General features: G+C 39.1%; 1 protein-coding gene across 1 annotated transcript in view; it reads left to right on the forward strand.

Moving 5' to 3' along the window:
* The window catches only part of GUCY2F (guanylate cyclase 2F, retinal), a 197,739-nt gene that overhangs the window by 21,861 nt on the left and 149,325 nt on the right, over positions 1–26,553 (forward strand). The window contains 2 exon segments of the mRNA XM_006878253.1: positions 20,261–20,334; positions 20,336–20,561. Of these exon segments, the coding sequence (XP_006878315.1) occupies positions 20,261–20,334; positions 20,336–20,561 (300 nt within the window).

A 26,553-nucleotide genomic window follows, 5' to 3' on the forward strand; every position in this document is an offset into this window, starting at 1 on the left:
AAGTCTTCCTATCCAGGAGCATGGTATGTTCTTCCATTTTTATAAGTCTCTTTTTGTTTCTTGTAGTAGTTTTTTGTAGTTTTCTTTGTATAGTTCCTTTGTTTATCTGGTTACATTTATTCCTAGATATTTCATCTTTAGGGTGGCTATTGTAAATGGTATTGCTTTCCTAATGTCCTTTTCAGCACTGTCATTGTTTCTGTAGAGGAATCCAACTGATTTTTGTATGTGGATCTTATACCCTGCCATTTTGTTGAATCTTCCAATGAGGTCTAGTAGCTTTTTTATTGAGTCTTTGGGGTTTTCTATGTATAGGATCATATCATCTGCAAATAGAGTTTTCATTCCTCTTTGCCAATTTAGATGCCTTTAATTTCCCTGTCTTGCCGTATAGCTCTTGCTAAGACTTCCAGCACAATATTGAATAGAAGTAGTGACAAAGGGCATCCTTGTCTGGTTCCTATTCAAGAGGGAAGGCTTTCAGTTTCTCTCCACTAAGAGTAACGTAGGCTGTTGGCTTTGTATATATGCTCTTGATTATGTTGAGGAAATTCCCTTCAGTTCCTACTTTGTTGAGTATTTTTTATCAGGAATGGTTGTTGGATTTTGTCAAATGCCTTTTCTGCATCAATTGATATGATCATGTGTTTTTTTCTTGTTTATATGGTATATTACATTTAGAATTTTTCTAATGTCGAACCATTCTTGCATCCCTGATATGAATTCCATGTGGTCATGATGTATTATTTTTTTGATGTGCTGCTGGATTCTGTTGGCTAGGATTTTGTTGAGAATGCTTACATCTATGTTCATGAAGGATATTGGTCTATAATTTTCTTTCTTAGTGATGGACTTCTTGATTTTGTTATAAGGGTTATGTTTGCTTCATAAAATGTATTAGGAAAATTTCCATCCTCTTCTACATTCTGGAATAATTTGAGTAGAATTGGGGAGAGATCTTCATTGATGTTTGGTAGAACACACCAGTGAAGCCACCTGGAACTAGACTTCTTTTGGTTGGGATTATTTTGATGACCTCATCAATTTCTTCTTTTGTTATGAGTCTGTTCATGTCTTCTACTTCACTCTGTGTGAGTTTAGGTAGGTCATGTTTTTCTAAAAATGTACCCATAGCTATAAAGTTTTCAAATTTGTTGGAGTACAACTCTTCATAGTATTCTGTTATTATACTTTTTATATCCTTTGGTTCCATTGTGACATCGCCTGTGTGGTTTCTAATGCATGTTATTTGTGCCAATGATTTGTCAATTTTATTAATCCTTTCAAAGAACCAGCTTCTTGTCCTGTTGATTCTTTCTATAGTTTTTCTGTTTTCTATCTCATTGATTTCTGCTCTGATCTTTATTATTTCTTTTCTTTTGGTGACCGTAGGTTCCCTCTGTTGGTCTTTTTCGAATTACTGTAGATGCTGTATTAAAGTGTTAATTTTGATTCTTTCTTCTTTTTGGTTGTGTGCATTTGTTGCAATAAATTGTCCTTTCAGCACCACTTTCACTGAGTCCCAAAGATTTTGGTATGTTGTGTTTTCATTCTTGTTTGTTTCTAGGAACTTTCTGAATTCACGTTTAACTTCTTCTATTATCCAATCGCTTTTCAGCAGAGTGTTATTCAGTTTCCATGTATTAAAGTTTATTTCCTTGGTCTTCTTATTGTTGATTTCTAATTTTATGGCATTGTGGTCTGAAAAGATGCTTTGCAGCATTTTGATGTTTGTAAATTTATGGAGGGTTGCTTTGTGACCTAACCTATGGTCAATTCTGGAGAATGTTCCATGTACACGGGAAAAAAAATGTATATTGTGCTGTTGTTGGGTTTAATGCTCTGTACACGTTTAAGATGTCAAGTTGACTGATTGTGCTGTTTAGTTCCTTTGTATCTTTGTCGAGTTTCCTTCTGGTTGTTCTATCCCTTTTTGAAAGTGGTGTATTAAAATCTCCCACTATAATTGTAGATTTGTCTATTTTGTTCTTCAATTCTAGTAAGGTTTGCTTTATCTTGGTGCTCTTTCATTTGAAGCATAAATGTTAATTATGGTTATGTCACCTTGATCAGTTGACCCTTTAATCATGAGATAGTGTCCTTTTATATGTCTTATGCTAGTTTTAGCCTTAAAGTTTTTATTTATTTTTTTGGCCAGATATTAGTATTGCCACTCCTGCTTGTTTTTTTTTATTGCTATTAGCTTGGTATATTTTTCCCCATCCTTTAACTTTTAATCTGTTTTTGTCTTTGTGTGTAAGGTGTGTCTCTTACAGGCAGCATATTGAAGGGTGTTGTTTTGTTATCCATTCAGCCACTCTCTGTCTCTTCACTGGTGCACTTCATCCATTGACATTCAGTGTAATTATTGATAGGTATGGATTAACTGCTGTCATTATGTTAATTTTTTGTGGTGCTGTTTGTTCCTTTGTTCTGCATGCCTTCTTGTGTTGGGTTTGTGTTTTTTGTGCTAATTCTTGTCAGTTTGTTCTTAGTTTTAATGTTTCCTTGTCCTGCTTGGATCTTCATTTTCATGGTAAGTTGTGAAGTATTAATTTTCTTTGGGGTTACCCTATAGCTTAGAAAGTTTCCCCTGCATTTAAGACAGTCTATTGTATCCTGCAATATACTCGACCTCCTCACCACCTGGATCTCTGTTCCTGTATTTTCCCATTCTTTGAGATTGTTAATATTTTGATATTTGGTGGGCCTCACAGGTCCTCAGAATTCATTGCTGTAATTTTTTTCTGTTCTGAACTCTGCTCTCTGTTGACTGAGTTCCAGGTGGTGTTGCCACGTCTGTCAATCTCTGGTTGTTGTCTTTTCTTGTTGGTTTTCATTCCAAAGAACTCCCTTTAGGATGTTTTGAAGTGTTGGATTGGCTTTGACAAAATATCTTAGCTTCTGTTTATCCTGGAATATTTGATTGCACCATTGTATATGATTGACAGTGTTACTGGGTAGAGGCTTCTTGGTTGGCAATTTTTTCTTTTAAGGTTTTATATATGTCTCCCCATTGTCTTCTTGCCTGCATGGTTTCTGCTGAGAAGTCAGAGCTTAATCTGATTTGTTTGCCTTTATAGACAACACTCCTCATTTCCCTGGCTGCTTTTAGGATTCCCTCCTTGTCTTATTTTGGAGAGCTTGATTATGATATATCTTGGTGATTTTCTTTTGGGGTTTACCCTTCTTGGTGTTCATTCAGCTTCTCGAATGTTTATCTTTTCATCCTTCAAGATATTAGGAAATTTTCTTCCAGCAGCTCTTCAACTATCTCTTCTGTAGACTTCTGTGATTTTTCTTGTTCTAGAATGCCAATAATTCTTAAGTTATTCCTCTTCATGTTATCCAGCATGCGTCTTAGACTCTGTTCAGATTTTTAAATCCTTCTTTCTGCTTGCTCTTCTATATTAGCAGTATTGAGAGATTTGTCTTCCTGCTCACTGGTTCTGGCTTCCATCTATCTCTTCATTTCGACTCCTTTGACCTTTTAGTGTATTGTCCATTTCTGATATTTTATTATTAATCATCTGGATTTCTTTTTGCAGGCTTTTAATTATTTACAATTCTGTATCTGTCTTGTTTGAATGCTCCTATAGCACTTTCCTGACTTCTTCCTAGTTTTCTTCCACTCCTTTTTAGAGCATTTGAATTTGTTTCCATATCATTCTTCTGAATTCCTTTTCAGGCAGATCTAGAGCCTGCCCTTCTACTGAAAAGTCTGTGTCTGCTTCCAACTTATTTGTCTCAGTTACTTTTTTCTGTTTTTGGACATGTGTTAAGATCTTTAATTGTGTTTTCTTGGACATTTTAAGTAGTTACATGGGTTTTTGATGCTTAAATGGATGTATGTTGATGTGTTGTTAAGCTTACTGGGCTTCTCCTGGTAGATATGATCTGGAAATAAGCTTTCCTTTTCACGTGTAATGCCTATCAGCTGGTATTGTCTCTTGTCCAGATGGTGGGATATTACAGGGTATGCTTGTAGCTTGGCTATATGAGCACAGTTGCTGTCTCTTCTTGTGTATGGTAGGAGGAGAAATCACCCACCCCCAGGAAAAGAGTGAGGCCAAAAGGACCAAAGACAGAAACAATATAAAACAAAAGAGTGAGGCCAAAAGGACCAAAGACAGAAACCACCAATCAAAAACAAAAATAAAATCATTGACTGTCCAGTGGTATTTGCTGTGCAGGCAGTGATAAAGTGTCCCACCCGGGTCAGCTTTGGGGCTGGGTCCCAGAGTCAGACATCATAAGAAGCAGCCTGTGGGATTCCTCTCTGTGTGTGGGAAAACTGTGGGTACAATGTTGGACCCTTTTTGGGTTGTGCTCCCTCCTGCCTGAAGGCATCTGGGCTGGGCAGTGAGGGTGTTATTGGAGTGAAGAGGAAAGATACATGAAAAATGAAAAGTGAAAGATGAAAAATCGGTCACACCTCTCCCTCTAGATGTGTAGCTGTGCTGCTTCTAGTGCTGGGTCACTGCCTCTGTTTGACTGTGGGCCCGCCCTCTGATCTCCATCCACGCCACCCAGATCAATTCAAAATTGCTTTATTTTGCATCCACAGGCAGAATTCTCCACAGGTGGGCATGGGAAACTGATGCTTGGAGCCTTACACAAGACCCAAAACATTGCCACAGTTCTGTGGACTACTCCTTCTCTACTTTTTCTGCACTTTTCCACAAAGGAGATTTTCCTATCTGTCTTTGCTTCCTTATGTTTGTTTTTGAGTGGTGGTCTTTGTCTCTGCTTTTATATTGTCTCACTATTTTCCTGGGGGTGGAAGCTTTCTCTCCCTATGTTGCCCAAGAAGAGACAGCAATCATGGCCATATAGCCAAGCTACAAGCATACCCCATAATATCCTACCATCCAGACAGGAGCCAATACCAGCTGCTAGCATTACACAGATAGCCAACACTTGCTAAGATAGCTTGACCCACACCTATGGAAGCAGTAGCTCAAAAGAGGGAGCGGGTCCTTGCAGCAAGAATCATTCCCACCCCTCCTACACACAGAGTGGACAGGGATGAGCAACTTGGACATTGGCTACTCAAAAAGGGGGGTGGGGGAGCTATAAAGGCAAGAAGTGACTGGCTTACAAGCTTTCAAGAGGGAACCTAAAACCAGAGGGCCTGGAAAAAGGTAGAATCTCCAGTGAGTAGTAGTCAATCTGTCTAGGTGGCGCTGATGCAATGAAATCCAGATAGGTCTCTTGTGATACAATAGTGAATAATTGTTATCAGGACTGACTGTGAGGGTTGGAAATGTGAAGGTAGACGTTTTATAGCAAGGAGGGGAGTGATTAACTTTTCAGTCTAGGAGCGGAGGTCCCTGGGGCCGTCAAGGGTGAGGAGCAGAGAGCAGGACCCTACCCAGAGAAGCAATGATGCCTGAAATGGAGCCAAAGATGATGATGTGGAGCGATGGAGCAGCTGGAGACTTTAGATCCAGAGAGGGAAAGTGGCTCTGTGCTGAAGACCTGAGGGGCACGGGGCAAGGATTGCATGGAGGGGATTGTAACCATGGCAATGAGACGATATACGATGGAATGAATGCAAAAGTAATATTCTCCCATGTAAACTATCACATAATTCACAATAAATCATTAATATATATATATAAAACCTTCAGAAATGCATAGACTTAGATGGAAGTTATGTTGAGAAATAATTACTTCATATTTTGATATTTTTGCTTAATAAATGTTTCTATACTTTATAGCAAAAAAAAAAAAAAAAGATAGCTTGAAGGTGAGTAATAAGAGACTTGGAAAGGGAAGCCTATCTGCAGATCACATCCACCAGGAGACACTCAGTAAGTTTAACAACACAGCAACATACATTCATTTAATCATTGAAAATGCACGTAACTACTGAAAATGTCCAAGAAAAAACAACAAAAGATCTCAGCACTTGTCCAAAACCAGAAAAGAGTAACTGAGACAAATGAGCTGGAGGCAGATATAGACTTCCCACTAGAAGAAGAGCAGGCTTTGGATCTGCCCAGGAAGGAATTCAGAATGAGATGGAGACAAATTCAAATGCTCCACAGAGGGATGAAGGAAAATAAGGAAGAAGTCAGGAAAGTGCTACAGGAGTAATCAGACAAGAGAGATATAGCATTGGAAACAATTCAAAACTGGCAAAAAGAAGTCCAGATGATTAATAATAAAATATCAGAAATGGACACATGACATAACCTAGGATCAAAGGTAGATGATACACTTTGTCAGTTTTGCTTGGTTCTGATTTTTTTTTTTCTTTTTGGTATCTGTTCATTGCTTCCTCCCCCCACCCAATGTTTATGCAACTACATTCTGGTGACCAGAGGGAGAGTCTGAGTGAGTGGACACACTCCACCCCCACCACTAGTGGATTCTTCTGCCATGCATGTGCACAGATACTCTCAGACCAAGACCGGCCCTGAACTGCTTCTTAATAGTGAAAAGGCTAGAACAAGGGGGGTGGAGAGAGAGAGAGTTTAAAAACAAAATATGCAGAAAATTAAATTAAATCGTGAGGTATACCATAACAATCAACAGTGGCATTGTGAAATTTATCAGGTGGCTTTGAAGGCAAGAAGTTGAAAGAGGCCATTAAAGTCATACTCATATTAGGCTACAGATTTTTTTTTTTCCTTTTCTCTGTCTATTCGCTCTTCTGCGATTATAGACTACAGTATCCAATCTAGGTTTTGTTGTTGTTTATTTTTATTTTTATTTTGCTGTTGCCGTTTTGCTGTTTTATGCTCCCCCTTACACCTTTGGGGGACTCTTTCTCTCCCTATATTACCCAATAAGAGACAGCAACTGCTGCCATACAGTCAAGCTACAATCACACTCTACAAAACACCAAAATCCAGGCAAGAACCAATACCAACTGCAATACACCAGGGAGGCAGACAACACCCGTGAAAGTTACTCTGAGTCAAGCAATAAGAAGAGTGAAAAGGGAAACACACATCTTGATCACATCTACCTGGAAGCAACCGAAAAGCATAAAAAATACCAAAACACATACTCAATTAAGTATTAAGGACACAGATAAACACTAAACATGTCCAAGAAGCAAAAGCAAATGACCATATCAACACATGTCCAGAAACAAGATAAAATGTCTGAGACAACTGGTCTAAAGGTAGACCTGGACTACATTCTGGAAGGAGGGCAGGCCTTGGAAATGCCTGAGAAGGGATTCAGAAAAATGATGATAAAATGTTTCAAAACACTTTACAATGAAGTTGAGCAACATTAGGAATAAGTCAGGAAAGCACTACAGGAACAATCAAATAAGATAGATACAGCATTGGAAACAATACAAAACCTACAGAAAGAGGTCCAAATGATCAATAATAGAATATCAGAAATAAATAATACACTGAAAGGACAAAGGAGTAGATTAGAAGAGATGGAAAGCAGAACTATTGAGGTGGAAGAAAATCTCTCAATACCACTAAGCTAGAAGAGCAAACAGAAAAAAGGATTAACAAATCTGAAGAAGGTCTAAGATTCATGTTGGACAACATGAAGAGGAATAACATAAAAATTATTGGGTTTCCAGAACAAGAAGAACCATACAAGTCCACAGAAGAAATAGTTGAAGAACTGCTGGAAGAAAATTTCTCTAACATCCTGAAAAGTGAAAAGATAAACATTCAAGAAGCTCAACAAACCTCAGGAAGGATAGACCCCAAAAGAAAATCACCAAGACATCATAATCAAGCTCTCCAAAATCAAAGATAAGGAGACACTCCAGAAAGCAGCTAGGGAAAAGAGAAGCGTTACATACAAAGGCAAGCAAGTCAGATTAAGCTCGGATCTCTCAGCAAAAAGCATGCAAGCAAGAAGGCAATGGGGTGACATATATAAAACCCTGAAATGAAAAAAAACAAAACTGCCAACCAAGAGTCCTTTATCCAGCAAAGCTATCAATCAAATACAACGGTGTAATCAAAACATTCCAGGATAAACAGACACTAAGGGATTTTGCGCTACAAAACATCCTAAAGGGAGGTCTGTGGACTGAGAACCAACAAGAACAGACAACAACCAGAGATTGACATATGTGGCAGCACCTCCCAGAACTAAATTGACAGATGGAAGAGTCGAGAACAGAACAAAACTATAAGAAAAAACCCAGAGAATCTGGGAGGTCAGTCTATGATCAAAACAATGTAAAAGAAGGTAAAATTGTAGGAACAGTGATCCAGATGGTGAGAAGGTCAGGTAGACTATGGAATAAAATAGACTATACTAAATGGAGGGAAAAGTTAATGGAATATAAGATAACCTTAAAGAAAATTAACCCTATACAACATACCAAGAAAATGAAAATACAAGAACATGGAAACATTAAAACTATGAGGAAACTCATGAGAAAGAACACAAAAAGCATGAACTCAGCAAAGGAAGACACACAGAAAAAAGAAAGCAGCAACACCACACACACACAAACACACACTCTAAACAAAAAACAAAACAAACATAATGGCAGCAATTAATCCATACTTTATGGAGTCCTGTTGTGGCACTGTGGGCTTATTCATCAGACTGCAAAGTCACTTGAACTGCAAGGTCTATGGTTCAAGCTCACCAGCTGCTCTTTGGATACCCTATACAGGGTCACTATGGGTCAGAATCGACTCGACGGTACTTAACAACAACATCGATAATTACACTTCTACTCTATCCTTGTTGTTATGTGCTGTGGAGTCAGTTCCAAGTCATAGCAACCCTGTACAGGGTTTCCGAGGCTGTAAATCTTTACGGAAGCAGAAAGCCTCACCATGATATGAATTATGGGATTCATATCAGAGATGCAAGGATGGTTCAACATTAGAAAAACGATCAACGTTGTCCACCATATAAATAAGAAAAAAAAGAAAAGAACCACATGATCATATTGATTGATGCAGAAAAGGCATTTGACAAAATCCAGCATCCATTCCTGATAAAAACACTCAACAAAGTAGGACTAGAAGGGAAATTGCTCAATATAATTAAGAGCATGTATACAAAACCAATAGCCTATGTTACTGTCAATGGAGAGAAACTGAAAGCCTTCCCTCAGTGAACAGGAACCAGGCAAGGATGCCCTTTTTCACTACTCCTATTCAATATAATGCTGGAAGCCTTAGCAAGAGCTATACGGCAAGACAGTAAATTTAAAGGCATCCAAATTGGCAAAGAGGAAGCAAAACTATTTGCAGATGATATGATCCTATACATAGAAAATCCCAAAGACTCCGTAAAAAGGCTACTAGACCTCATTGGAGGATTCAGCAAAGTGGCAGGATATAAGATCAATATACAAAAATCAGTTGGATGACAGTGTACATTAGAAAAGCAATACCAGTTACAATAGCCACCCAAAGGATGAAATATCTAGGAATAAACGTAACCAGATAAACAAAGGAACTATACAAATAAAACTACAAAACACTACTACAAGAAACCAAAAGAGACTTACAAAAATGGAAGAACATACCATGCTCCTAGAAAGGAAGACTTAACATTGTGAATATGTTAATACTGCCCAATGCAATCTCAATCCAGTTTCCAAAGACATTCTTCAAAGAGATGGAAAAAACAATCACAAACTTTATATGGAAAGGAAAGTGACCCAGGACAAGCAAAGCACTACTTAAGAAAAAGAACAAGGTGGGAAGCCTCTCATTCCCTGATTTCAAAATTTACTACATGGCTACAGTGGTCAAAACTTCCTGGTACTGGTACAATGAAAGATACGTTGATCAATGGAATAGAATTGAGAATCCAGAAATTAACCCATCCACATACATCCAACTGATTTTTGACAAAGTGCCTAAGTATATTGTATGGGGAGGAGATAGTCTCTTCAACAGATGCTACTGGCAGAACTGGCAAGTGATATGCAAAAGATTGAAACAAGACCTTTCCCTCATGCCTTACACAAAAACCAAATTATCATGGATTAAAGACCTAAATATGAATCCCAGAATTAAAAAGGCCATCAATGAAAAAATAGAGACAAATGTGAGGGCTCTAATACAGGGCATACACAGACTACCAAACATTTTGAAAATTACACAAACAAAAGTTGACAAAATAGATGATTGGGACATACTAAATATTAAAATATTAAAAGCTTATGTGCATCAAAAGACTTCACCAAAAGAGTAAAAAGGGAGCTCCCAGAATAGGAAGAAATCTTTTGCAAGGACGCATCAGATAAGGGACTAATTTCTAAAATATATAGGAAACTACAACACCTCTATAAGAAAAAGACAAATAACCCAATTAAAAAAATGGGAACAGGACATGTACAGACACTTCACCAAGGGGGAGATCTGGGCAGCCAACAAACATATGAAGAAATGTTCATGATCACTAGCTATTGTTGTTGTTGTTAAGTGCCATCAAGATCGTTCAAACCCATAGTGACCCCCAGTAGGGTTTCTGAGGAGCGACTGGTGAGCTTGAATCACCAATCTTGCATTCAAATGGTTTTTCAGTCTGGCGCCACACCAGGACTCAACTAGATGCAAATCAAAACAACAATGAGATATCATCTCACACCAGCAATAACAGCAAAGATAAAAAAAAAAAAAAGTAGAGGACAGAAAATTCTGGTGAGGATAAAAAGAGACTGGATCCTCCTAGATTGCTGGTGGGATTACAAAATGGTTCAATCACTCTAGAAAACAATATGGGGCTTCCTCAGAAAGTGGGAAAAAGAAATACCTTATGATCCAGCAATTCTTTTACTTGGTATTTATTCACAAAAATACAAGCCATAACACAAGTAGATATATGCACACCAATGTTTAAAGCAGCACTATTTACAATATCAAAAAGATGGAGACAGCCTAAGTGCTCATCAATGGAAGAATGGATAAAAAAAACTTTAGTACGTACACACAATGGAATATTATGCTACCTTGAAGAATAACAAGGGAGGTGCAAGCCACCACATAGCATAGATGAATCTTGAAGACATTATGCTGAGTGAAATTAGTCAATCACAGAAGGAGAAATACTGTATAGGATCATTATTGGAAAAGATTAAGAAAAATACCCATACTAAAAGGAAGAAAAATTCTTTGCTGGTTACCAGGTTGTATGGCGTGGGGTGAAGGGAGGGTGCGGAATTTGGAGCACAGGGTAAGGAATAGACACAGGATAGTTTGGGTGCTGAGGGTAGAGGGTAATACACAAGAAGGTGGAGGGGAATTGAAGAACAAGGCTGATGGGAGAACATTTAGGCAGATTCGCATAGACTATGTGGGAGAGAGGTAAATAATGATTTATGCTTAACCTTGGAACAACAGGGCTCTGGAATACAGGGATTGAAGCATCGTTTGAATGGGTAAAAGAGGGGAAATAATGTTAAGATGCTTGGCTGTCTTTTGAATCTTGGTTTCCCTTGCCTGCTATTGTAAAATAGACACTTGAGGGGCGAGAAAGGAATAGCTAGAAACATCACCATAGAAAACTTGTAAGTCCGTCTTCAGCCTATAACTGATTGGAGTACCTAAAATGGTGCTAGAACTTGTCCAGTGAAGGAGGCTTCCTGTGGAGCCTTTGCATTGCATAAGACCATAGGTGGAATCCGGATCCCCATCCAGAATCTTCTGAGGTGGGAAAGTTCTACTTGAAAGGACAAGCAGACCAGCCTGGAGTGGCTAGAAGAACAGAAGATACTTCTTGAAAGAAAGACCAGCAGGAAAAATAAAAAAACAGTAATGGCAGTAACGGAGCTCTGGTAGCGTAATGGTTACGAATCGGGCTGTGAACCACAAGGTCAGCAGTTTGAAACTACCAGCGGTTCCGCGGGAGAAAGATGAGGCTTTCTGCTCCCGTAAAGATTTACAGCCTCGGAAACTCTGTGCAGGGTCACTATGAGTCAGAACTGACTCCATGGTACTTAACAACAATGGCAGTCTGATTTACTACAAGAACAAGCAAGTTGTTCGCCCAGCAGCCATCATGGAAAACTCAAGGGGGAATAAATTAGCAGGCATGTGGTCTTGCTGGTGATCACATTGGTCACCAATAAGGGGAAGTGGGGGAAAAACAGCAATGAATTTGTGAGCTTAGACCGACCACGCTCAATAGACTCCTGTCAACCGGGGTTGAGACCTGGTTTGTCAGCAGCATGGAAATACCTGGGGACTCATGGACCCAGAGACAGGGACATGGCCACAGAGGACTAGAGTGGAGAGTGAAGCGTCCAACTGATATGAAGTGAAGGGAGATGCACAAGAACATCCATACTTGCAGATAGTACCCATTTGACCTGGCTTCAATCGCTAGATGATCAGAACTCAACTAGAAGAAGAAAGAAGAGGAAAAAAAGAGTAATCTGACACAATTTGATGAACTTGACTTGTACTTATGGATGTAATAACTCAAAAGAGGGAACAAATGTTTACAGCGAGGAACATTCTTATCCCCTTGGTACACAGGGTTGACAGGGATGGGCAACTTAGACATTGGCTACTCAAAATGGGGGTGGGGGGCTACAAAGGCAAGATTTACAGCCTCGGAAACTCTATACAGGGTCACTATGAGTCGGAACTGACTCTATGGCACATGACAACAAAAGCAAGAAGTGACTGGCTTACAAGCTTTCAAGAGGGAGCCTAGTTACAGAGGGTGCGGGGGAAGGTAGAATCTCCACTGAGTGGTTTCCAACCTGTCTGGATGGGGCTGATGAAAAGAGATGGGGATAAGATTCTTGTGGTTCACTAGTGAATAATTGCTATTTGGACTGACTGTGATTGTTGCAAATGGCAAGGCAGACGTTTTGTAACAAAAGAAGGGGAGTGGTTGATTTTGTAGTCCAGGAGTAGAGGTCCCAGGGACCATCAAGGAAGAAGAGCGGAGTGCGGGACCCTACTCAGAGAACCAGTGACACCAGAGATGGAGGCAGAGATGATGTGGAGAGATAGAGTGGCTGGGGGCTGTGGACTCAGAGGGAGAGGGCTGTGTGCTGACGGCCAGGGAGCAGGCTTGTGGGGTGTACCCTTTGGTTGCTTGATGATGCATGGAGGGGACTGTAATCATTGCAATGAAACGAAATATGAAAGGATGAATGTAAAGCTAATGTTCTCTCATGTAAACTATCACATAATTTACAACAAAAACTTAAAAAAAAAAATAGCATAGTTTGGGTCAGGTGCACATTAGTCCTCAAAGTGGCATCTTTGGTTTGAACACTTTAAAGAAGTATTTTATAGCAGATTTCCCCAATGTACTACCTCTTTGATTTATTGACTGCTGATTCTGTGGGTGTTGATTATGGATCCAAGTGAAGTGAAACCACTGACAATTTCAATTTTTGTTTTTTTCTGTTTTTTGTGATATTACTTATTGGTCCTATTGTGAAGTGTTTTGTTTTCTCTATGTAGAAGTGTGATCCAAACTGAAGGCTGTAATCTTTAATCTTCATCACTAAGTGCTTCGAGTCCTCTTTGCTTTTAATAAGCAAGATTGTCTGGTTTGCATATCACAGGTTGTTAATGAGTCTTCCTTCAACACTGATGATGCATTTTTCTTTATTTAGAACACTTTCTTGGATTATTTGCTTAGCATACAGATTGACTAAATATGGTGAAAGGATACAACCCTGACATACACCTTTACTGAATTAAACCATTCAGAATCCCCTTGCTCTGCTTGAATAATTGCATTTTGGTCTTTATAAAAAATTCAAGCCTCGACTTTTGTGATTGAAAGATTCTCTGGGCAAATTATTGAATGATGCAGAAAGCATCAAGAGAAGATGGAAGGAATACACAGAGTCACTGTACCAAAAGGAAATGGTTCATGTTCAACCGTTTCAAGAAGTATCATATGATAAAGAGCCAATGATACTGAAGGAGGAAGTCCAAGGTGCATTGAAGGAATTGGCAAAGAACAAGGCACCAGGAATTGATGGAATAAAAATTGAAATATTTCAAGAAAATGAGGTGGCACAGGAAGCACTCATTCATCTCAGCCAAGAAATTTGGAAGGCAACTATCTGGCCGACTGATTGGAAGAGATCCATATTTGTGCCCATTCCAAAGAGAGGTGACCCAACAGAATGCGGAAATCATCAGACAATCTCTTTTGTATCCATCCCATGGGAGTAAAGTTTTGCTAAAGGTAATCCAGAAATGACTGCAATCATACATTGACAGAGAACCTCCATATGTTCAAGACAGATTCAGAAGAGGCCGTGGAACGAGGGATATCATTGCTGATGTCTGATGGATCTTGGCTGTAAGCAGAGAATATTAGAAAGATGTTTACCTGTGCTTTATTGACTACACAAAGGCTTTCGATTGTGTGGATCATGAGAAGCTATGGACAACATTGCGAAGTATGAGTATTCCGGAACACTTAATTGTGCTCATGAGGAGCCTGTTCAAACAGAACATGGGAACACTGAATGTTTTAAAATTAACAAAGTTGTACAACAAGGTTGTATTCTTTCACCATACTTATTCAACCTGTATACTGAGCAAATATTCCAAGAAGCTGGGTTCTATGAAGAAAAATGTGGCATCAGGATTGCAGGAAGACTCATTAACAACCTGCGATATGCAGATGCTACAACCTTGCTAGCTGAAAGTGAAGAGGACATAAAACATTTACTAATGAAGATCAAAGGGCAGAACCTTCATTATGGATTACATCTCAATGTCAAGAAAACAAAAATCCTCACCACTGGACCAATAAACAGCATTCTTATCAACGGAGAAAAGATTGAAGTTGTTAAGGACTTCATTCTTCTTGGATCAACTATCAACACTCTCAGAAGCAGCAGTCAAGAGATCAAACGACGTATTGCATTAGGCAAATCTGTTGCACAAGACCTTTTTAAAGTGTTGAAGAGCAAAGATGTCAGCTTGAGGATTAAGGTGCGCCTGACCCAAGCCATGGTAATTTCAATAACCTCATATGATTGCAAAAGCTGGACAGTGAATAAGGAAGACTGTAGAATTGATGCTTTTGAATTATGGTGTTGGAGGAGAGTATTGAAAGTGACATGGGCTGCCAAAAGAACCAATAGATCCGTTTTGGAAGAAGTGCAGCCAGAGTGCTCCTTGGAGGCCAAGATGGCCAAACTTCATCTCTCATACTTTGGACATACTGTCAGGAGGGACCAGTTGCTGGAGAAGGATATCATGTTTGGTAAGGTGGAGGATCAGAGAAAAAGAGGAAGACCCCCAATGAGATGGATTGGCCAAGTGGCAGCATCGATGGACTCAAGCCATGGTAACAATAGTGAGGTTGGCTCAGGATTGGGCAGTGTTTCATTCTGCTGTGCATAAGGCCACTATGGGTCGGTACCGACTCAATGGCATCTAACAACAAACAACAACAGGTTCCACATAAGTACAATGAAACATTCTGCAATTCCCATTCTTTGTAATGTTATCCATAAATTAAAAAAAAAAAAGTTTTTATTGTGAATTGTGTGATATTTTACATGGGAGAACACTGGTTTTACACTCATTGTTTCATTGCAATGATTACAATCTCTTCCATGCATCATCATTCAACGGTATTTGTTTCTATTTCCCTGTTTATTTTTTGGTGGTGGTGGGGAGATGTACACCAAAACACTAATGAATATATAATAATTTTAACAACCAAAGGGCACATTCTGCAAGCCCGCCTCCTGGTCACCAGCACACAGCCTTTCTCTATCCATGAATCTAGAGTCGTCAGCTGCTCTATCTCTCCATGTCCTTATCTCTACCTCCATCTCTGGTGTCGCTGCTTCTCTGGATAGAGTCCCACATTCTGCTCTTCTCCCTTGATGGTCCTAGGTTCCTCTGTTCCCTGACTGTAAGATTAACTACACCTCTATTTTTGTTACACAACTTCTATCTTTACAGTTGTGACAGTCACAATTAGTTATAACAATTACTCACTGTTGAATCCTGAGAATCTTATCCCCATCTCCTTTCACCAGACCCATCCAGACAAGATGCAAACTATTCAGTGGGGATACCTTCCCCTGCACACTCTGAAACTAAACTCCTTGAAAACCTATAAGTCAGTTTCTTCATGCCTTCATAGCCGCTCCTCCATTTTAGTTAGCTAAAGTTTAAGATGGGATTGATATTTGATGTGAAGACGCCTTCCTTCTCAGCTGGTATTTTGAGTTACTACATCCTTAAGTATAGGTCACGTCCATCAAATTGTAGCAATTTTCACATTTCCTTTATACAAAAAAAAAAAAAAAAAATCTTCCTCTAGTCGAGTTATGATTATCAAGCCATCGAAGGTAGGTAGAATGGTTACTATCTACAAGTTTGGGTGTTCTTGTGCATCTCCCCTCACTTCATATCAGCTGGACGCTTCACTCTCAGCTCCAGCCCTCCCATGGCTCTTGTCCATGAGCTCAGGAGTCCTTAGGTCTCACCATACTTTTGACCAATCAGCACTTCCTCCTCTTTCTCTCATCTCCAGGTTGACGGGATTCTATGGTACGTGGTCGAACTCAGCCCATATCTTCATTGCTGCCTTTCCCCCTCTTCCACTCACCAGGAGACCAATATGGTCCCCAGCAAGCTTGTATGCCTTATCCATAATTTTTTATGATACACACAGTCAAATGCCTTTGCACAGTCAATAAAATCTTGTAATCATCTTTCTGGTATTCTCTGCTTTTACCCAAGATCCATCTGACATTAGCAGTGATTTTCCTCATTCCACAGCCTCTTTTGAATCCAACTTGAATTTCTGGCATTTCTTTGTTGATATACTGCTGCAACTGTTTTTTGAAGTATCTTCAGCAAAATTTTACTTATGTGTGATGTTAATGATATTGTTTAACCCTTTCTGTATTCTGTTGGATCACCTTTCTTTGAAATGTGCACAAATTTCAGATAAAAAAGATTTTAAACAAGTTCGTGGATCATAGATGGGGAAGAGGGAGGCCAGGCTACATAAAGATGGTCCAGGAGTAGAAGCTCAGAAGAGACAGAGACTTTCCTCCAGAGTTAACAGAGAAATAAAGCCTTCTCCTGGAGCTAGTACCAAGAATTCATAATTCTAGCCTCGGACCTGGGATGAAACAAATTGTTTGTTAAAGCCACCGATTTGTGGGATTTCTATAACAGAAAAAAATTGATAACTAAGAGAGAATTTTGTACCGGAAGAGTAGGGTACTACTTAATGTATACATAAAATTTGGTAGTGGTTTTGGAATTGGGTAATGGGTAGAGGCTGGAAGTGTTTTAATGTGCTTTATAATAAAAAAGCCTACTTTGCCTTGAGACTGTTAGTAGAATTATGGACATCAAAGGCAAGTCTAGTGAGAGCTCAGAAGGAAGTGAGGAGAAAGTTCCTATCATCTTGTAGAGAATCTCAGAGAATACATATGTCACCAATAACAGAATATTGTTAGAAATGTGGACATTAAATGTGCATCTGGTGATGCTTTAAAATCAAATGATGAACTTGTGATCGGACAGTGGAGGAAGGATGATACTTTTTATGCAATGCTAGGAAGTTGTCTGAATTATGTTAGACATTTGGTAAACTTAGAAATTCGAAATGATAAATTTGAGTATCTGGCTGATGAGATTTCCAAGCAAGATCTTAAAGGGGCCATGTGAGTTCTTCTTATATCTTATAGTGAAACGTGAGTGGAAAGTGATGACTTAAAAACAAACTGCAAATTGAGATTTGGAAAATTCCATTGTACAAACTAAGGACATGAATGTTAACCAAAGATGTGGCTACATAATCTTTTGTTAAAGAGATTAAGTCTAGGACCCTAGGACCATCAAGAGGGGAGAGCATGAGTGAAGCGTGGGATCCTAACCAGAGAAGCAGCAACACCAGAGACATAGGCAGAGATAGAGCAGCTGAGGACTCTAGACTCACGGAAAGAGAAAGGTTGTGTGCCTGTGGACAGGAGTATGGCTTCAAACTGTGCCCTTTGGTGGTTTAAACAATTATGTTTTCCTGTGTGTTTTGTGTACATCAAAAACAAAACAAAATAAATCTGGAATAGAGGCAAATACTGTTAACCGATGGTGCATGGAGGGAATTGTAATCATTGCAATAAAACAAAATATGATTGGTTGGGTGGAAAATCAATGTTCTGCCATGTAAAATATCACTCAATTCACAATAAAAACTTTTTTAAAAAAGAGAATCAGCCTGTGGCTGATGGATAAAATCAACGACCATAGCAGAAAACCCATCAATTTAGACTGAAGGGGACAAAGAAAAAAAATGAAAGGAAAAAAACGTGGTCTGTCTCTTGAAATTTTACAGGTAGAAGTTATATCTGTTGTTCTAAAAAAAAAAAAAAAAAACAAAAAAAAGAAGACGACAAAAGAAAAACACCATCCCTGTAGCAGCCCAGAGATCAGTAAAACTGTTAAAATGAGCACTGGGAGCAGGGCCTTCTAGGTTTCAAAGTGTGTGGCCACAGTTTGCTATAGGAGCTGTGATAGCGTAGTGGTTACGAATTGGGCTGTGAACCGCAAGGTCAGCAGTTTGAAAGTACCAGATGGTCTGCGTGAGAAAGATGAGGTTTTCTGCTCCTGTAAAGATTTACAGCCTCAAAAACCCTGTTCAGGGTTGCTATGAGTCAGAACCAACTCCACGGCACATAACCTCCACCACCACCACCACAGTTAACTGGATCTCAAAGGGTGGGTCCACAACCTAATAGGTTTCAAAAGAGTCAGAGCTTCTCCAAGTCTGTTCCAGAGTGTAGGCTTCATGTAGGTGTGCAATATTGAAGGATTTCAGCTCAAAGCTGGGAGGCGGGCCGTTTCCATTCCCAAAGGGCAGCAGAACAGGGCCTGCCAGGGCTAAGGGGGTGGGGTCACCACTGAGATGGACTAAGAGAATAGGGTTGGCTAAAGCTGAGGAGCAGCTCAAAAGGGATAAGCACCTTCTTCCAGAGTCCACAAAGTCTTTCCCTAGAGTTGCCTTCCTGAATTCAGACTCCTGAAAAATTAGTTTGTTAAAGCCATTCACTTATGGGATTGCTCTTATGGTAGTATTAGATAGTTAAGACAGAGGTTTTTGCAAATAAATGAAGCAATATGTAAATGCTCAAGACCAGTCATTTAACATAGTTAAGCACACTTAGTTCCTGAGATGAAAGATTCCATATAAGCATGTATAATTAATTTTTACAAATGGCAATAGGACCTTTGCCTTTCTCCAAGGAGCTCAGAATACTTGCCAGGCATTATCTAATTAAACTACTCAATGTACCTGTGAAATGCATTTGAATCCACATTTTCAAGATGTGGGCACTGAAGCACAAGTGGGCTTAAACTAAACTTATTTAGCATGCCAATGGCGAAATTGGATATAAAATGTTCAGCTTCATGATCTAGCTGCCAATCTTCAACCGTGGCCCCTTCTAATCTACTCTGTCATAGCTTTTGGGTGCAAAGTAATTCCAATTATAAGGAAGTTAGATTAAAAAAAAACATATTGTTCATAATACTAGTTGCATTTATAGGTGAGTGTGACTTAGTGTCATTTCATGTCTATAATGGACTTGGTAAGAATGGGAATAGTTAGTCAAAATCTATTGGAATATATGCTTGTAGGGAGTTAGCAGTAAAAAACAAGAGTGTCTATGGGAATATCTTCCATACTCTCATTTTTGCCTTCTTATTCTAAGCTATAATAACACTACCATTAATGAGTGCCATGTGGTAAACCCATTATATGAGTTATCATCTTCAATCCTTGCTACTACCCCATGAAACACATATTATTACCATGATGGACATATTATGAATGAGGCAGAGACAAGTTATGTAATTTATCCAAGACTACACAACTAGCAACTGGTAGAGTTAGGATATACCATATTTTGGTGGAAATAACACATGCATTATACAGTTTTTGCAAACTGACCCCCTTATGCATTGGTTTCCTATGTATATGTGCCATTTATGTGTGCATGTTATATGCAAAACTATGACACACCTAGACCTTTCAAGCCCCAAACCTCTTCATTATGCTATCTCCTATGTATCATATTTCTTTTAGTTCCTGTCTAGTATTAGGCACTGTACTCTGTAGGTACATCTCTTTTGTCCCTATACCTAACCCAAGGTCCCTGAACATACCTTCAGTTCAGGACATCATCATCTTGGTCAGCTTGGAGGCATAAGACAGAAATAATTTACAAATTGCTTATAAGAAATGTATTTATGTCTCATAATCTGTAGTTTTTGATATTGTCTTTTACTAGCAAGTTTCTGCCACTGTGTCCCTGTTTTGTGGATTTCAGTAATCATCATGTGTATACATTCAGCCTTGATTAGGGAAGAGACTCTGAGGCATCTTTTGGAATGGGCTCATGATCATGAAAATGATCGATGGAACCTGTATATTTGTTCCCTATGATGCCCTACTCTACAGTTCACCTTATAAGCACACCCCCTACCAGATCCTGAGGAACATTCCAAAGCTCTGGGAGGCCTAGGATGCTGTGTTGACCACTACAGTGGAGCCTCATGAAAAGACCTTCTATCAAGCCTACATAGAGGCAGCTACAGAAGGTGAAATTCCCAAGCAGCTGGAAGAAGATCAACTAAATTTACTTGAGTTGTTGTTGTTAAGTGCCTTTGAATTAGTTCCAACCCATAGTGACCCTGTATAGGGTTTCTGAGGAGTGGTTTGTGAGTTTGAACTGCCAAACTTGTGGTTCAAACCAGCCTTGTGTAAGGGGCCTCCAGGGTTGGTTAATTTAGCAGCTCAATTATGTCATCAACAAATAATTTCTCTTAATTTTTCCTCTTTGCAAATCATAGCTTGCTAGCTTGCCCTAGTGAGCTGGTTCTCATGGTCCCAAAATGGCTGCCACAGTTCCAGACATCTTAAAAAGGCAAAGATAGGGAATGTTCCTTTCTCTTTCCCCTTTTACGAATGAGGAAGTCTTTCTCCAAAACTTCCTAAACAGACCCCACCCCTCTAAACTTCTTAGCTATAATTGTGTCAGTTATTCATGCCTAAACCAATAATTTGGAAAGAGAAATGAGAGCACTATAATTGATGCTAGCTGTTGGAAAAGTCTGAACAAATTTGGGATTATGTTAGCAAGAAAGAAGACTTTCAGGTAGGCTGCTAGTACTCACACTCTACATGATATTCTCCTTTATTTATTTACTCAGTGCTCTGCTTCTCTCTCTGAATAAGTAGTTCAGATGCAGCTTAGGTTTACTTATCTTTTTATGTCTTGAGAATTAATAGCAAAAATTTTTTGATTTTTTTTTTAAATAAAAAGAGTGACTAGCAGAGCTATTCAGAGTGCCTAATTTGAACTTTATTACCACTGATATGAGCATATGTTTATAATAAACATCTCTCTCTTTTAGGGGACACACAGGCATACATAAAACAACAGTCAATATAGATATGAATTGAAACAATCCCTCAAATTTCTAATAATGGTTGGTCAAATCAGTTATTTAGTGTTGTGTATTTAAATGATGAATTTTTGTACTTTTTAGCCAATAGTATGACACCAGATAGATACACTCTAAGTTACTTTTTAACTTTATTAACAGGATTGAGGAAATAATAAAGGTGTGTGCATATTGTACATACAGAAGAACAAATATAGTGGTAAAAATGCAGACCTTTTACTCTTTGATTCCATCTCTGAGCTTGTGGAAAACATAAATTAATTTAGGCAAAAAACACGTCATTAGTTCAGTTGCTAGGCAGCATGTACTCTCCTTTAAACAAGGAAATACAGCTAAAATGAGGACTCAAGAGCTTATAAAAAAAACACTGTTTACATGCATTTCTGGCCCTGCTTTACAGGTGCCTATGGGAGACCTTCATAACCAAAGTGTGATTGGGGTGAGACAGTTATCTTCACATCTCCAACAAACAACTCTCCCCACCCCACCCCCATTTTTCCTAAATTACCTTGCTAGAAGGAATTTTTGAAGGTACCTGATGTGGTGGTGGTGGTGTGCTGTTTAGTCATTTCTGACTCGTAGCAACCCTGCATAGGGTTTTCCAGGCTGTAAATGCTTATGGGAGCTGAAAGCCTCATCTTTCTCCCCAAAGCGGCTCGTGGATTTGAACTACTGACTTTGCTGTTAGTAGCCCAATGCATAACCCAGTACACTCCCTGGCACCTGATGTAGCAGACACAAACTTAGGTTTACACCTCAGCTCTGGCTCATATTAGCTGTGTGAACTTGGGCAAGTTACTTAGATTTTTTGTGTCTCAGTTTTCTCACCTGTAAGATATAGGTGGTTGTTGCTATGTGTCATTGAGTTGGTTCCTACTCATAGTCACCCTGTAAAGGATTTCCAAAGAGCAACTTGTGGGTTTGAACCATAAACCTTATGGTAAGCAGTCCAGTGCTTTTCCTACAGCATCACGTCAGGACTCCGTAAAATAGTTTGTTGTTGGTGGCTGTGTGCTGTGGAGTCGGTTCCGACTCATAGCGACCCTGTACAGGGTTTCCGAGGCTGTAAATCTTTATGGGAGCAGAATGCCTCATCTTTCTCCCATGGATCAGCTGGTAGTTTCGAACTGCTGACCTTGTGGTTTGCATCCTCTATTTTAGGATTATGGTGGTTATATGCCACAGAGCAGGTTCTGATTCTGCAGAGGTTTTTTTCCAGGCTATGAATCTTTTTTAAAAAAAGGTTTTTATTGTGAATTGAGTGAAAGTTTACAGTGCAGAGCATCAGTTTTACATTCAACAAATCATATTCTTTGTTTCATTACAATGATTATAATCCCCTCCATGTACCATCAGTTAACCGTATTTCTTGCTATTCATTTTAGCTCTTTTTTTTTTTTTTTTTTAAAGCACTCAGGCATATATAATAATTGACACCACCAAAGGGCACATTCTGCAAGTCTGCCATTGGCCACCAGCTCTCAGTCCCTCTCTTTCCATGAATCTAGAGTCTCAAGGCTATAAATCTTTACATGAGCAGAAAACCTCATCTTTCTCCCTCAGAGTATCTGGCACTAGAACTGCTGGCCTTGCAGTTAGCAGCCCGATGCATAATCCATTACATCACCAGGGATCCTTGCCATTATAGTGAAGAGTTTTGATGTCATTGTTAAGTGCCATTGAGTTGCTTCTGACTCATAGTGACCCTGATAGGATTTCCAAAGAGCATCTGGTCTGTTTGAATCACTGACCTTGCAGTTAGTAGTCCAGTGCTTATCCTACAGTGTCACACCAGGACTCCATATAGAGTGAAGATTAAACAAGGCAAAATGTGTAAGGTGACTGGCAGAGGAACCCTGATGGTATAGTGGGTTAAGTGTAGAGCTGCCAACCGCAGAGTCACCATTCAAGCCCAGCAGCCGCTTCTCAGGAGAAAGATGAAGTGAGCTGCTCCTGTAAAGATCTACAGTCTTGAAAAGCCTATGGAGCAGTTCTACTCTGTCCTATAAAGTTGTTATGAGTTGGAATCAACCCAATGGCAGTAAGTTTGGTTTGGGTTTTGTGGTAGAGTACCTTGGGACCAAGATAATCTTATTAGTGATATCATATAGTGGTGGTGGTGGTGTGTCGTGGAGTTGGTTCCGACTCATAGCAACCCTGCATAGGGTGTCCAAGGCTGTAAATCTTTATGAGAGCAGAGAGCCTCATCTTTCTCCCATGGAATGGCTGGTAATTTTGAACTGCTGGCCTTGAGGCTGGCAGTCTGACTCATAACCACTATGCTACTAGAGTTCCTTGTGATATCATATGTTGTTGTTGTTGTTATGTGCCGTGGAGTCGATTCCGACTCATAGCGACCCTGTACAGGGTTTCTAAGGCTGTAAATCTTTACGGGAGCAGAAAGCCTCATCTTTCTCCAGCGGAACAGCTGGTAGTTTTGAACTGCTGACCCTGAGGTTTGCAGCCCGATTCATAACCACTACGCTACCAGAGATCCATGTGATATCATATAGGCAACTCAAAATCAGGCATGCTGGATTGCAACAAATGCTACAATTCAGAGTTGTTGGTTCCCCCTCCCCTCCCACCACCATAGAGAAGTTATCAAACATTTACTAGCACATCACTTGTTTCTGCCCTTACGGAGCTTAAATTCTAGTGGGAGAGACATTAAATGAGTAAACAAAAGCATTAACAAGATGGCTGTGTTTCTCCCTTGCCCAATAACTTTCACTGAAAGACTCTCTCTGCGGTTTGCAATCTCTTTTAACTTATGCCCATGCTTCTTTGAAAAGTAACAAAGAAAGAAAAATACTATCAAAATGATGAATGCACATCGTTTTAAAAAATTAAGATATGCTAAAATCAATATTAAGGTCAACAGCATATTTGTCCCTTGGCTTCTCTTCCACCCTTCCTTAGAGAACTCCTTTCATCTCTTTTAATTCTTTATTCTGATATTTACTTGTATGTTTCTGAATACCATACTGTCAATTGTATCTCTTGACTAATCAAATACTGACATTATTTGTTGGGTTCCAATTATAGAAGAGGAAGTTTGTTAGCTAGTTTTTAGCTCCTTACCCTTCTTCAAAGGAACCATGGTGGTGCTGTGCATTAGGCATTGGGCTGCTAACTGCAAAGTTGGCAGTTCAAATCCTCCAGTCTGCCCTCAGGAGAAAGATGAGACTGTCTCCTCCCATAAACATTTACTGTCTCAGAAATCCTATGTACGGTTGCTATGAGTAGGAATCTATTTGATGACAGTAGGTTTTTCTTGTTGCTGTTTTACTCTGTTTCATACCTTCAATATAGTGATGTCACAGTTTTTAGTTAAATCCATATTCAGTATTTTTAAGTGTACTTATTTAAATATGCACCACTGGTCTGTCAGTTTGTCGCACTGTGGTGGCTTTTGTGTTGCTGTGATGTTGGAAGCTATGCTACCAATATTTTAAATACCAGAAGGTCATCCATGGTGGACAGATTTCAGCTAAGTTTCCAGGCTAAGACAGACTTGGAAGACAGAGAGGCAGTCTACTTCTGAATTATTAGTCACTGAAAACCCTATGAATATTAGTGAAGCATTTAGCTAGCACCAGAATATTGAATACTGAAACATGATGAATACCACCAAAATATTGTCAGATATAGTGCCAGAAGATGAACTGCTCAGGTTGGAAGGAACTCAAAATACAACTATGGAAGAGCTGCCTCCTCAAAGTAGAGTTGACTGTGATGATGTGTAAAGCTTTCTGAACCTTCATTTGTTGATAGGGCACAACTCAAAATGAGGAGAAACAACCATAAACATCCATTAATAATTGGAACATGGAACATATGAAGTATGTTATTGTTGTTAAGTACCGTGGAGTCAGTTCCAACTCACAGTGACCCTGCACAAGGTTTTGGAAGCTGTAAATATTTATGGGAGCAGAAAGCCTTATCTTTCTCCCGCAGAACAGCTGATTGTTTCGAACTGCCAACCTTGAGGTTCGCAGCCCGGTTTGCAACCATTTGTATGAATCTAGGAAAATTGGAAATTGTCAAAAAAGAAATGGAACACATAAACATCAGTATGTTAGGCATTATGAGCTGAAATTGACTAATTAGGGCCATTTTGAATCTCACATCAGTAGTTAACTATGCCGGGATGGCAAACTGAAGAGGAATGGCATGGCATTAAAAAGAACATTTCCTGGTCTATCTTGAAATATAATGCTGTCTGTGATAAGATAATATCCACATGCCTACAATAATACCACTATTATTCAAATTCATGTACCAACCACTGAAGCCAGTGATGATGAAACTGAAGAATTTTACCAACTTCTTCAGTCTGAAATTGATCAACTGTGCATTCAAGATGTATTGATAATTACTTGTGATTAGAATACAATGATTGGTAACAAAGAGGAAAGATTAGTAGTTGGAAAATATGACCTTGAAAATATTCTAGAGATCACATGATATAATTTTATAAGACCAATAATGTATTCACTGAAAATACCTTTATTAAACAACATAAAAGGCAAATATACACATGGACTTCACCAAATGGAATACACAGAAATCAAATTGACTACCTCTGTGGAAAAATATGGTATAAAAGCTCCATATAATTAACCAAAAAAAAATCCAGTGTAGACTGTAGAACAGATCAATTGCTCCTATGCAGAAGAGCCTCTGAAACTTTCTCTTCAGTGTAGAGATGATAAAGCAAATAGAAGAAATGAGGAGGTAAAGAACTGAATAGAAAATGTCAAAGGGCAGCTTGAGAAGACAAAGTCAAACATTATAAGGAAATGTGCAAAGACCTGGAGTTAGTAAACCAAAGGGGAAAAACACAGCCAACATTTCTCAAACTGAAAGAACTGAGGAAAGCATTCAAGCCTCTATTTGAAATATTGAAGGATTTTATGTGCAAAATATTTAATGATGCAGAAAGCATCAACAAACTATGGAAGGAATACACAGAGTGACTGTACCAAAAATAAATGGTCAGTGTTCAACCATTTCAAGAGGTAGCATGTGATCAAGATAGAATCCTACTGAAGGAAGAAGTCCAAGGTGCACTAAAGGTATTGGCAAAGGACAAGGCTCCAGGAATTGATGGAATACAAGTTGAAATTTTTCAACAAACTGATGCAGCACT

Source organism: Chrysochloris asiatica, unplaced genomic scaffold, assembly GCF_000296735.1.
Source record: "Chrysochloris asiatica unplaced genomic scaffold, ChrAsi1.0 scaffold00159, whole genome shotgun sequence".
NCBI classification, from domain to species: domain Eukaryota; kingdom Metazoa; phylum Chordata; class Mammalia; order Afrosoricida; family Chrysochloridae; genus Chrysochloris; species Chrysochloris asiatica.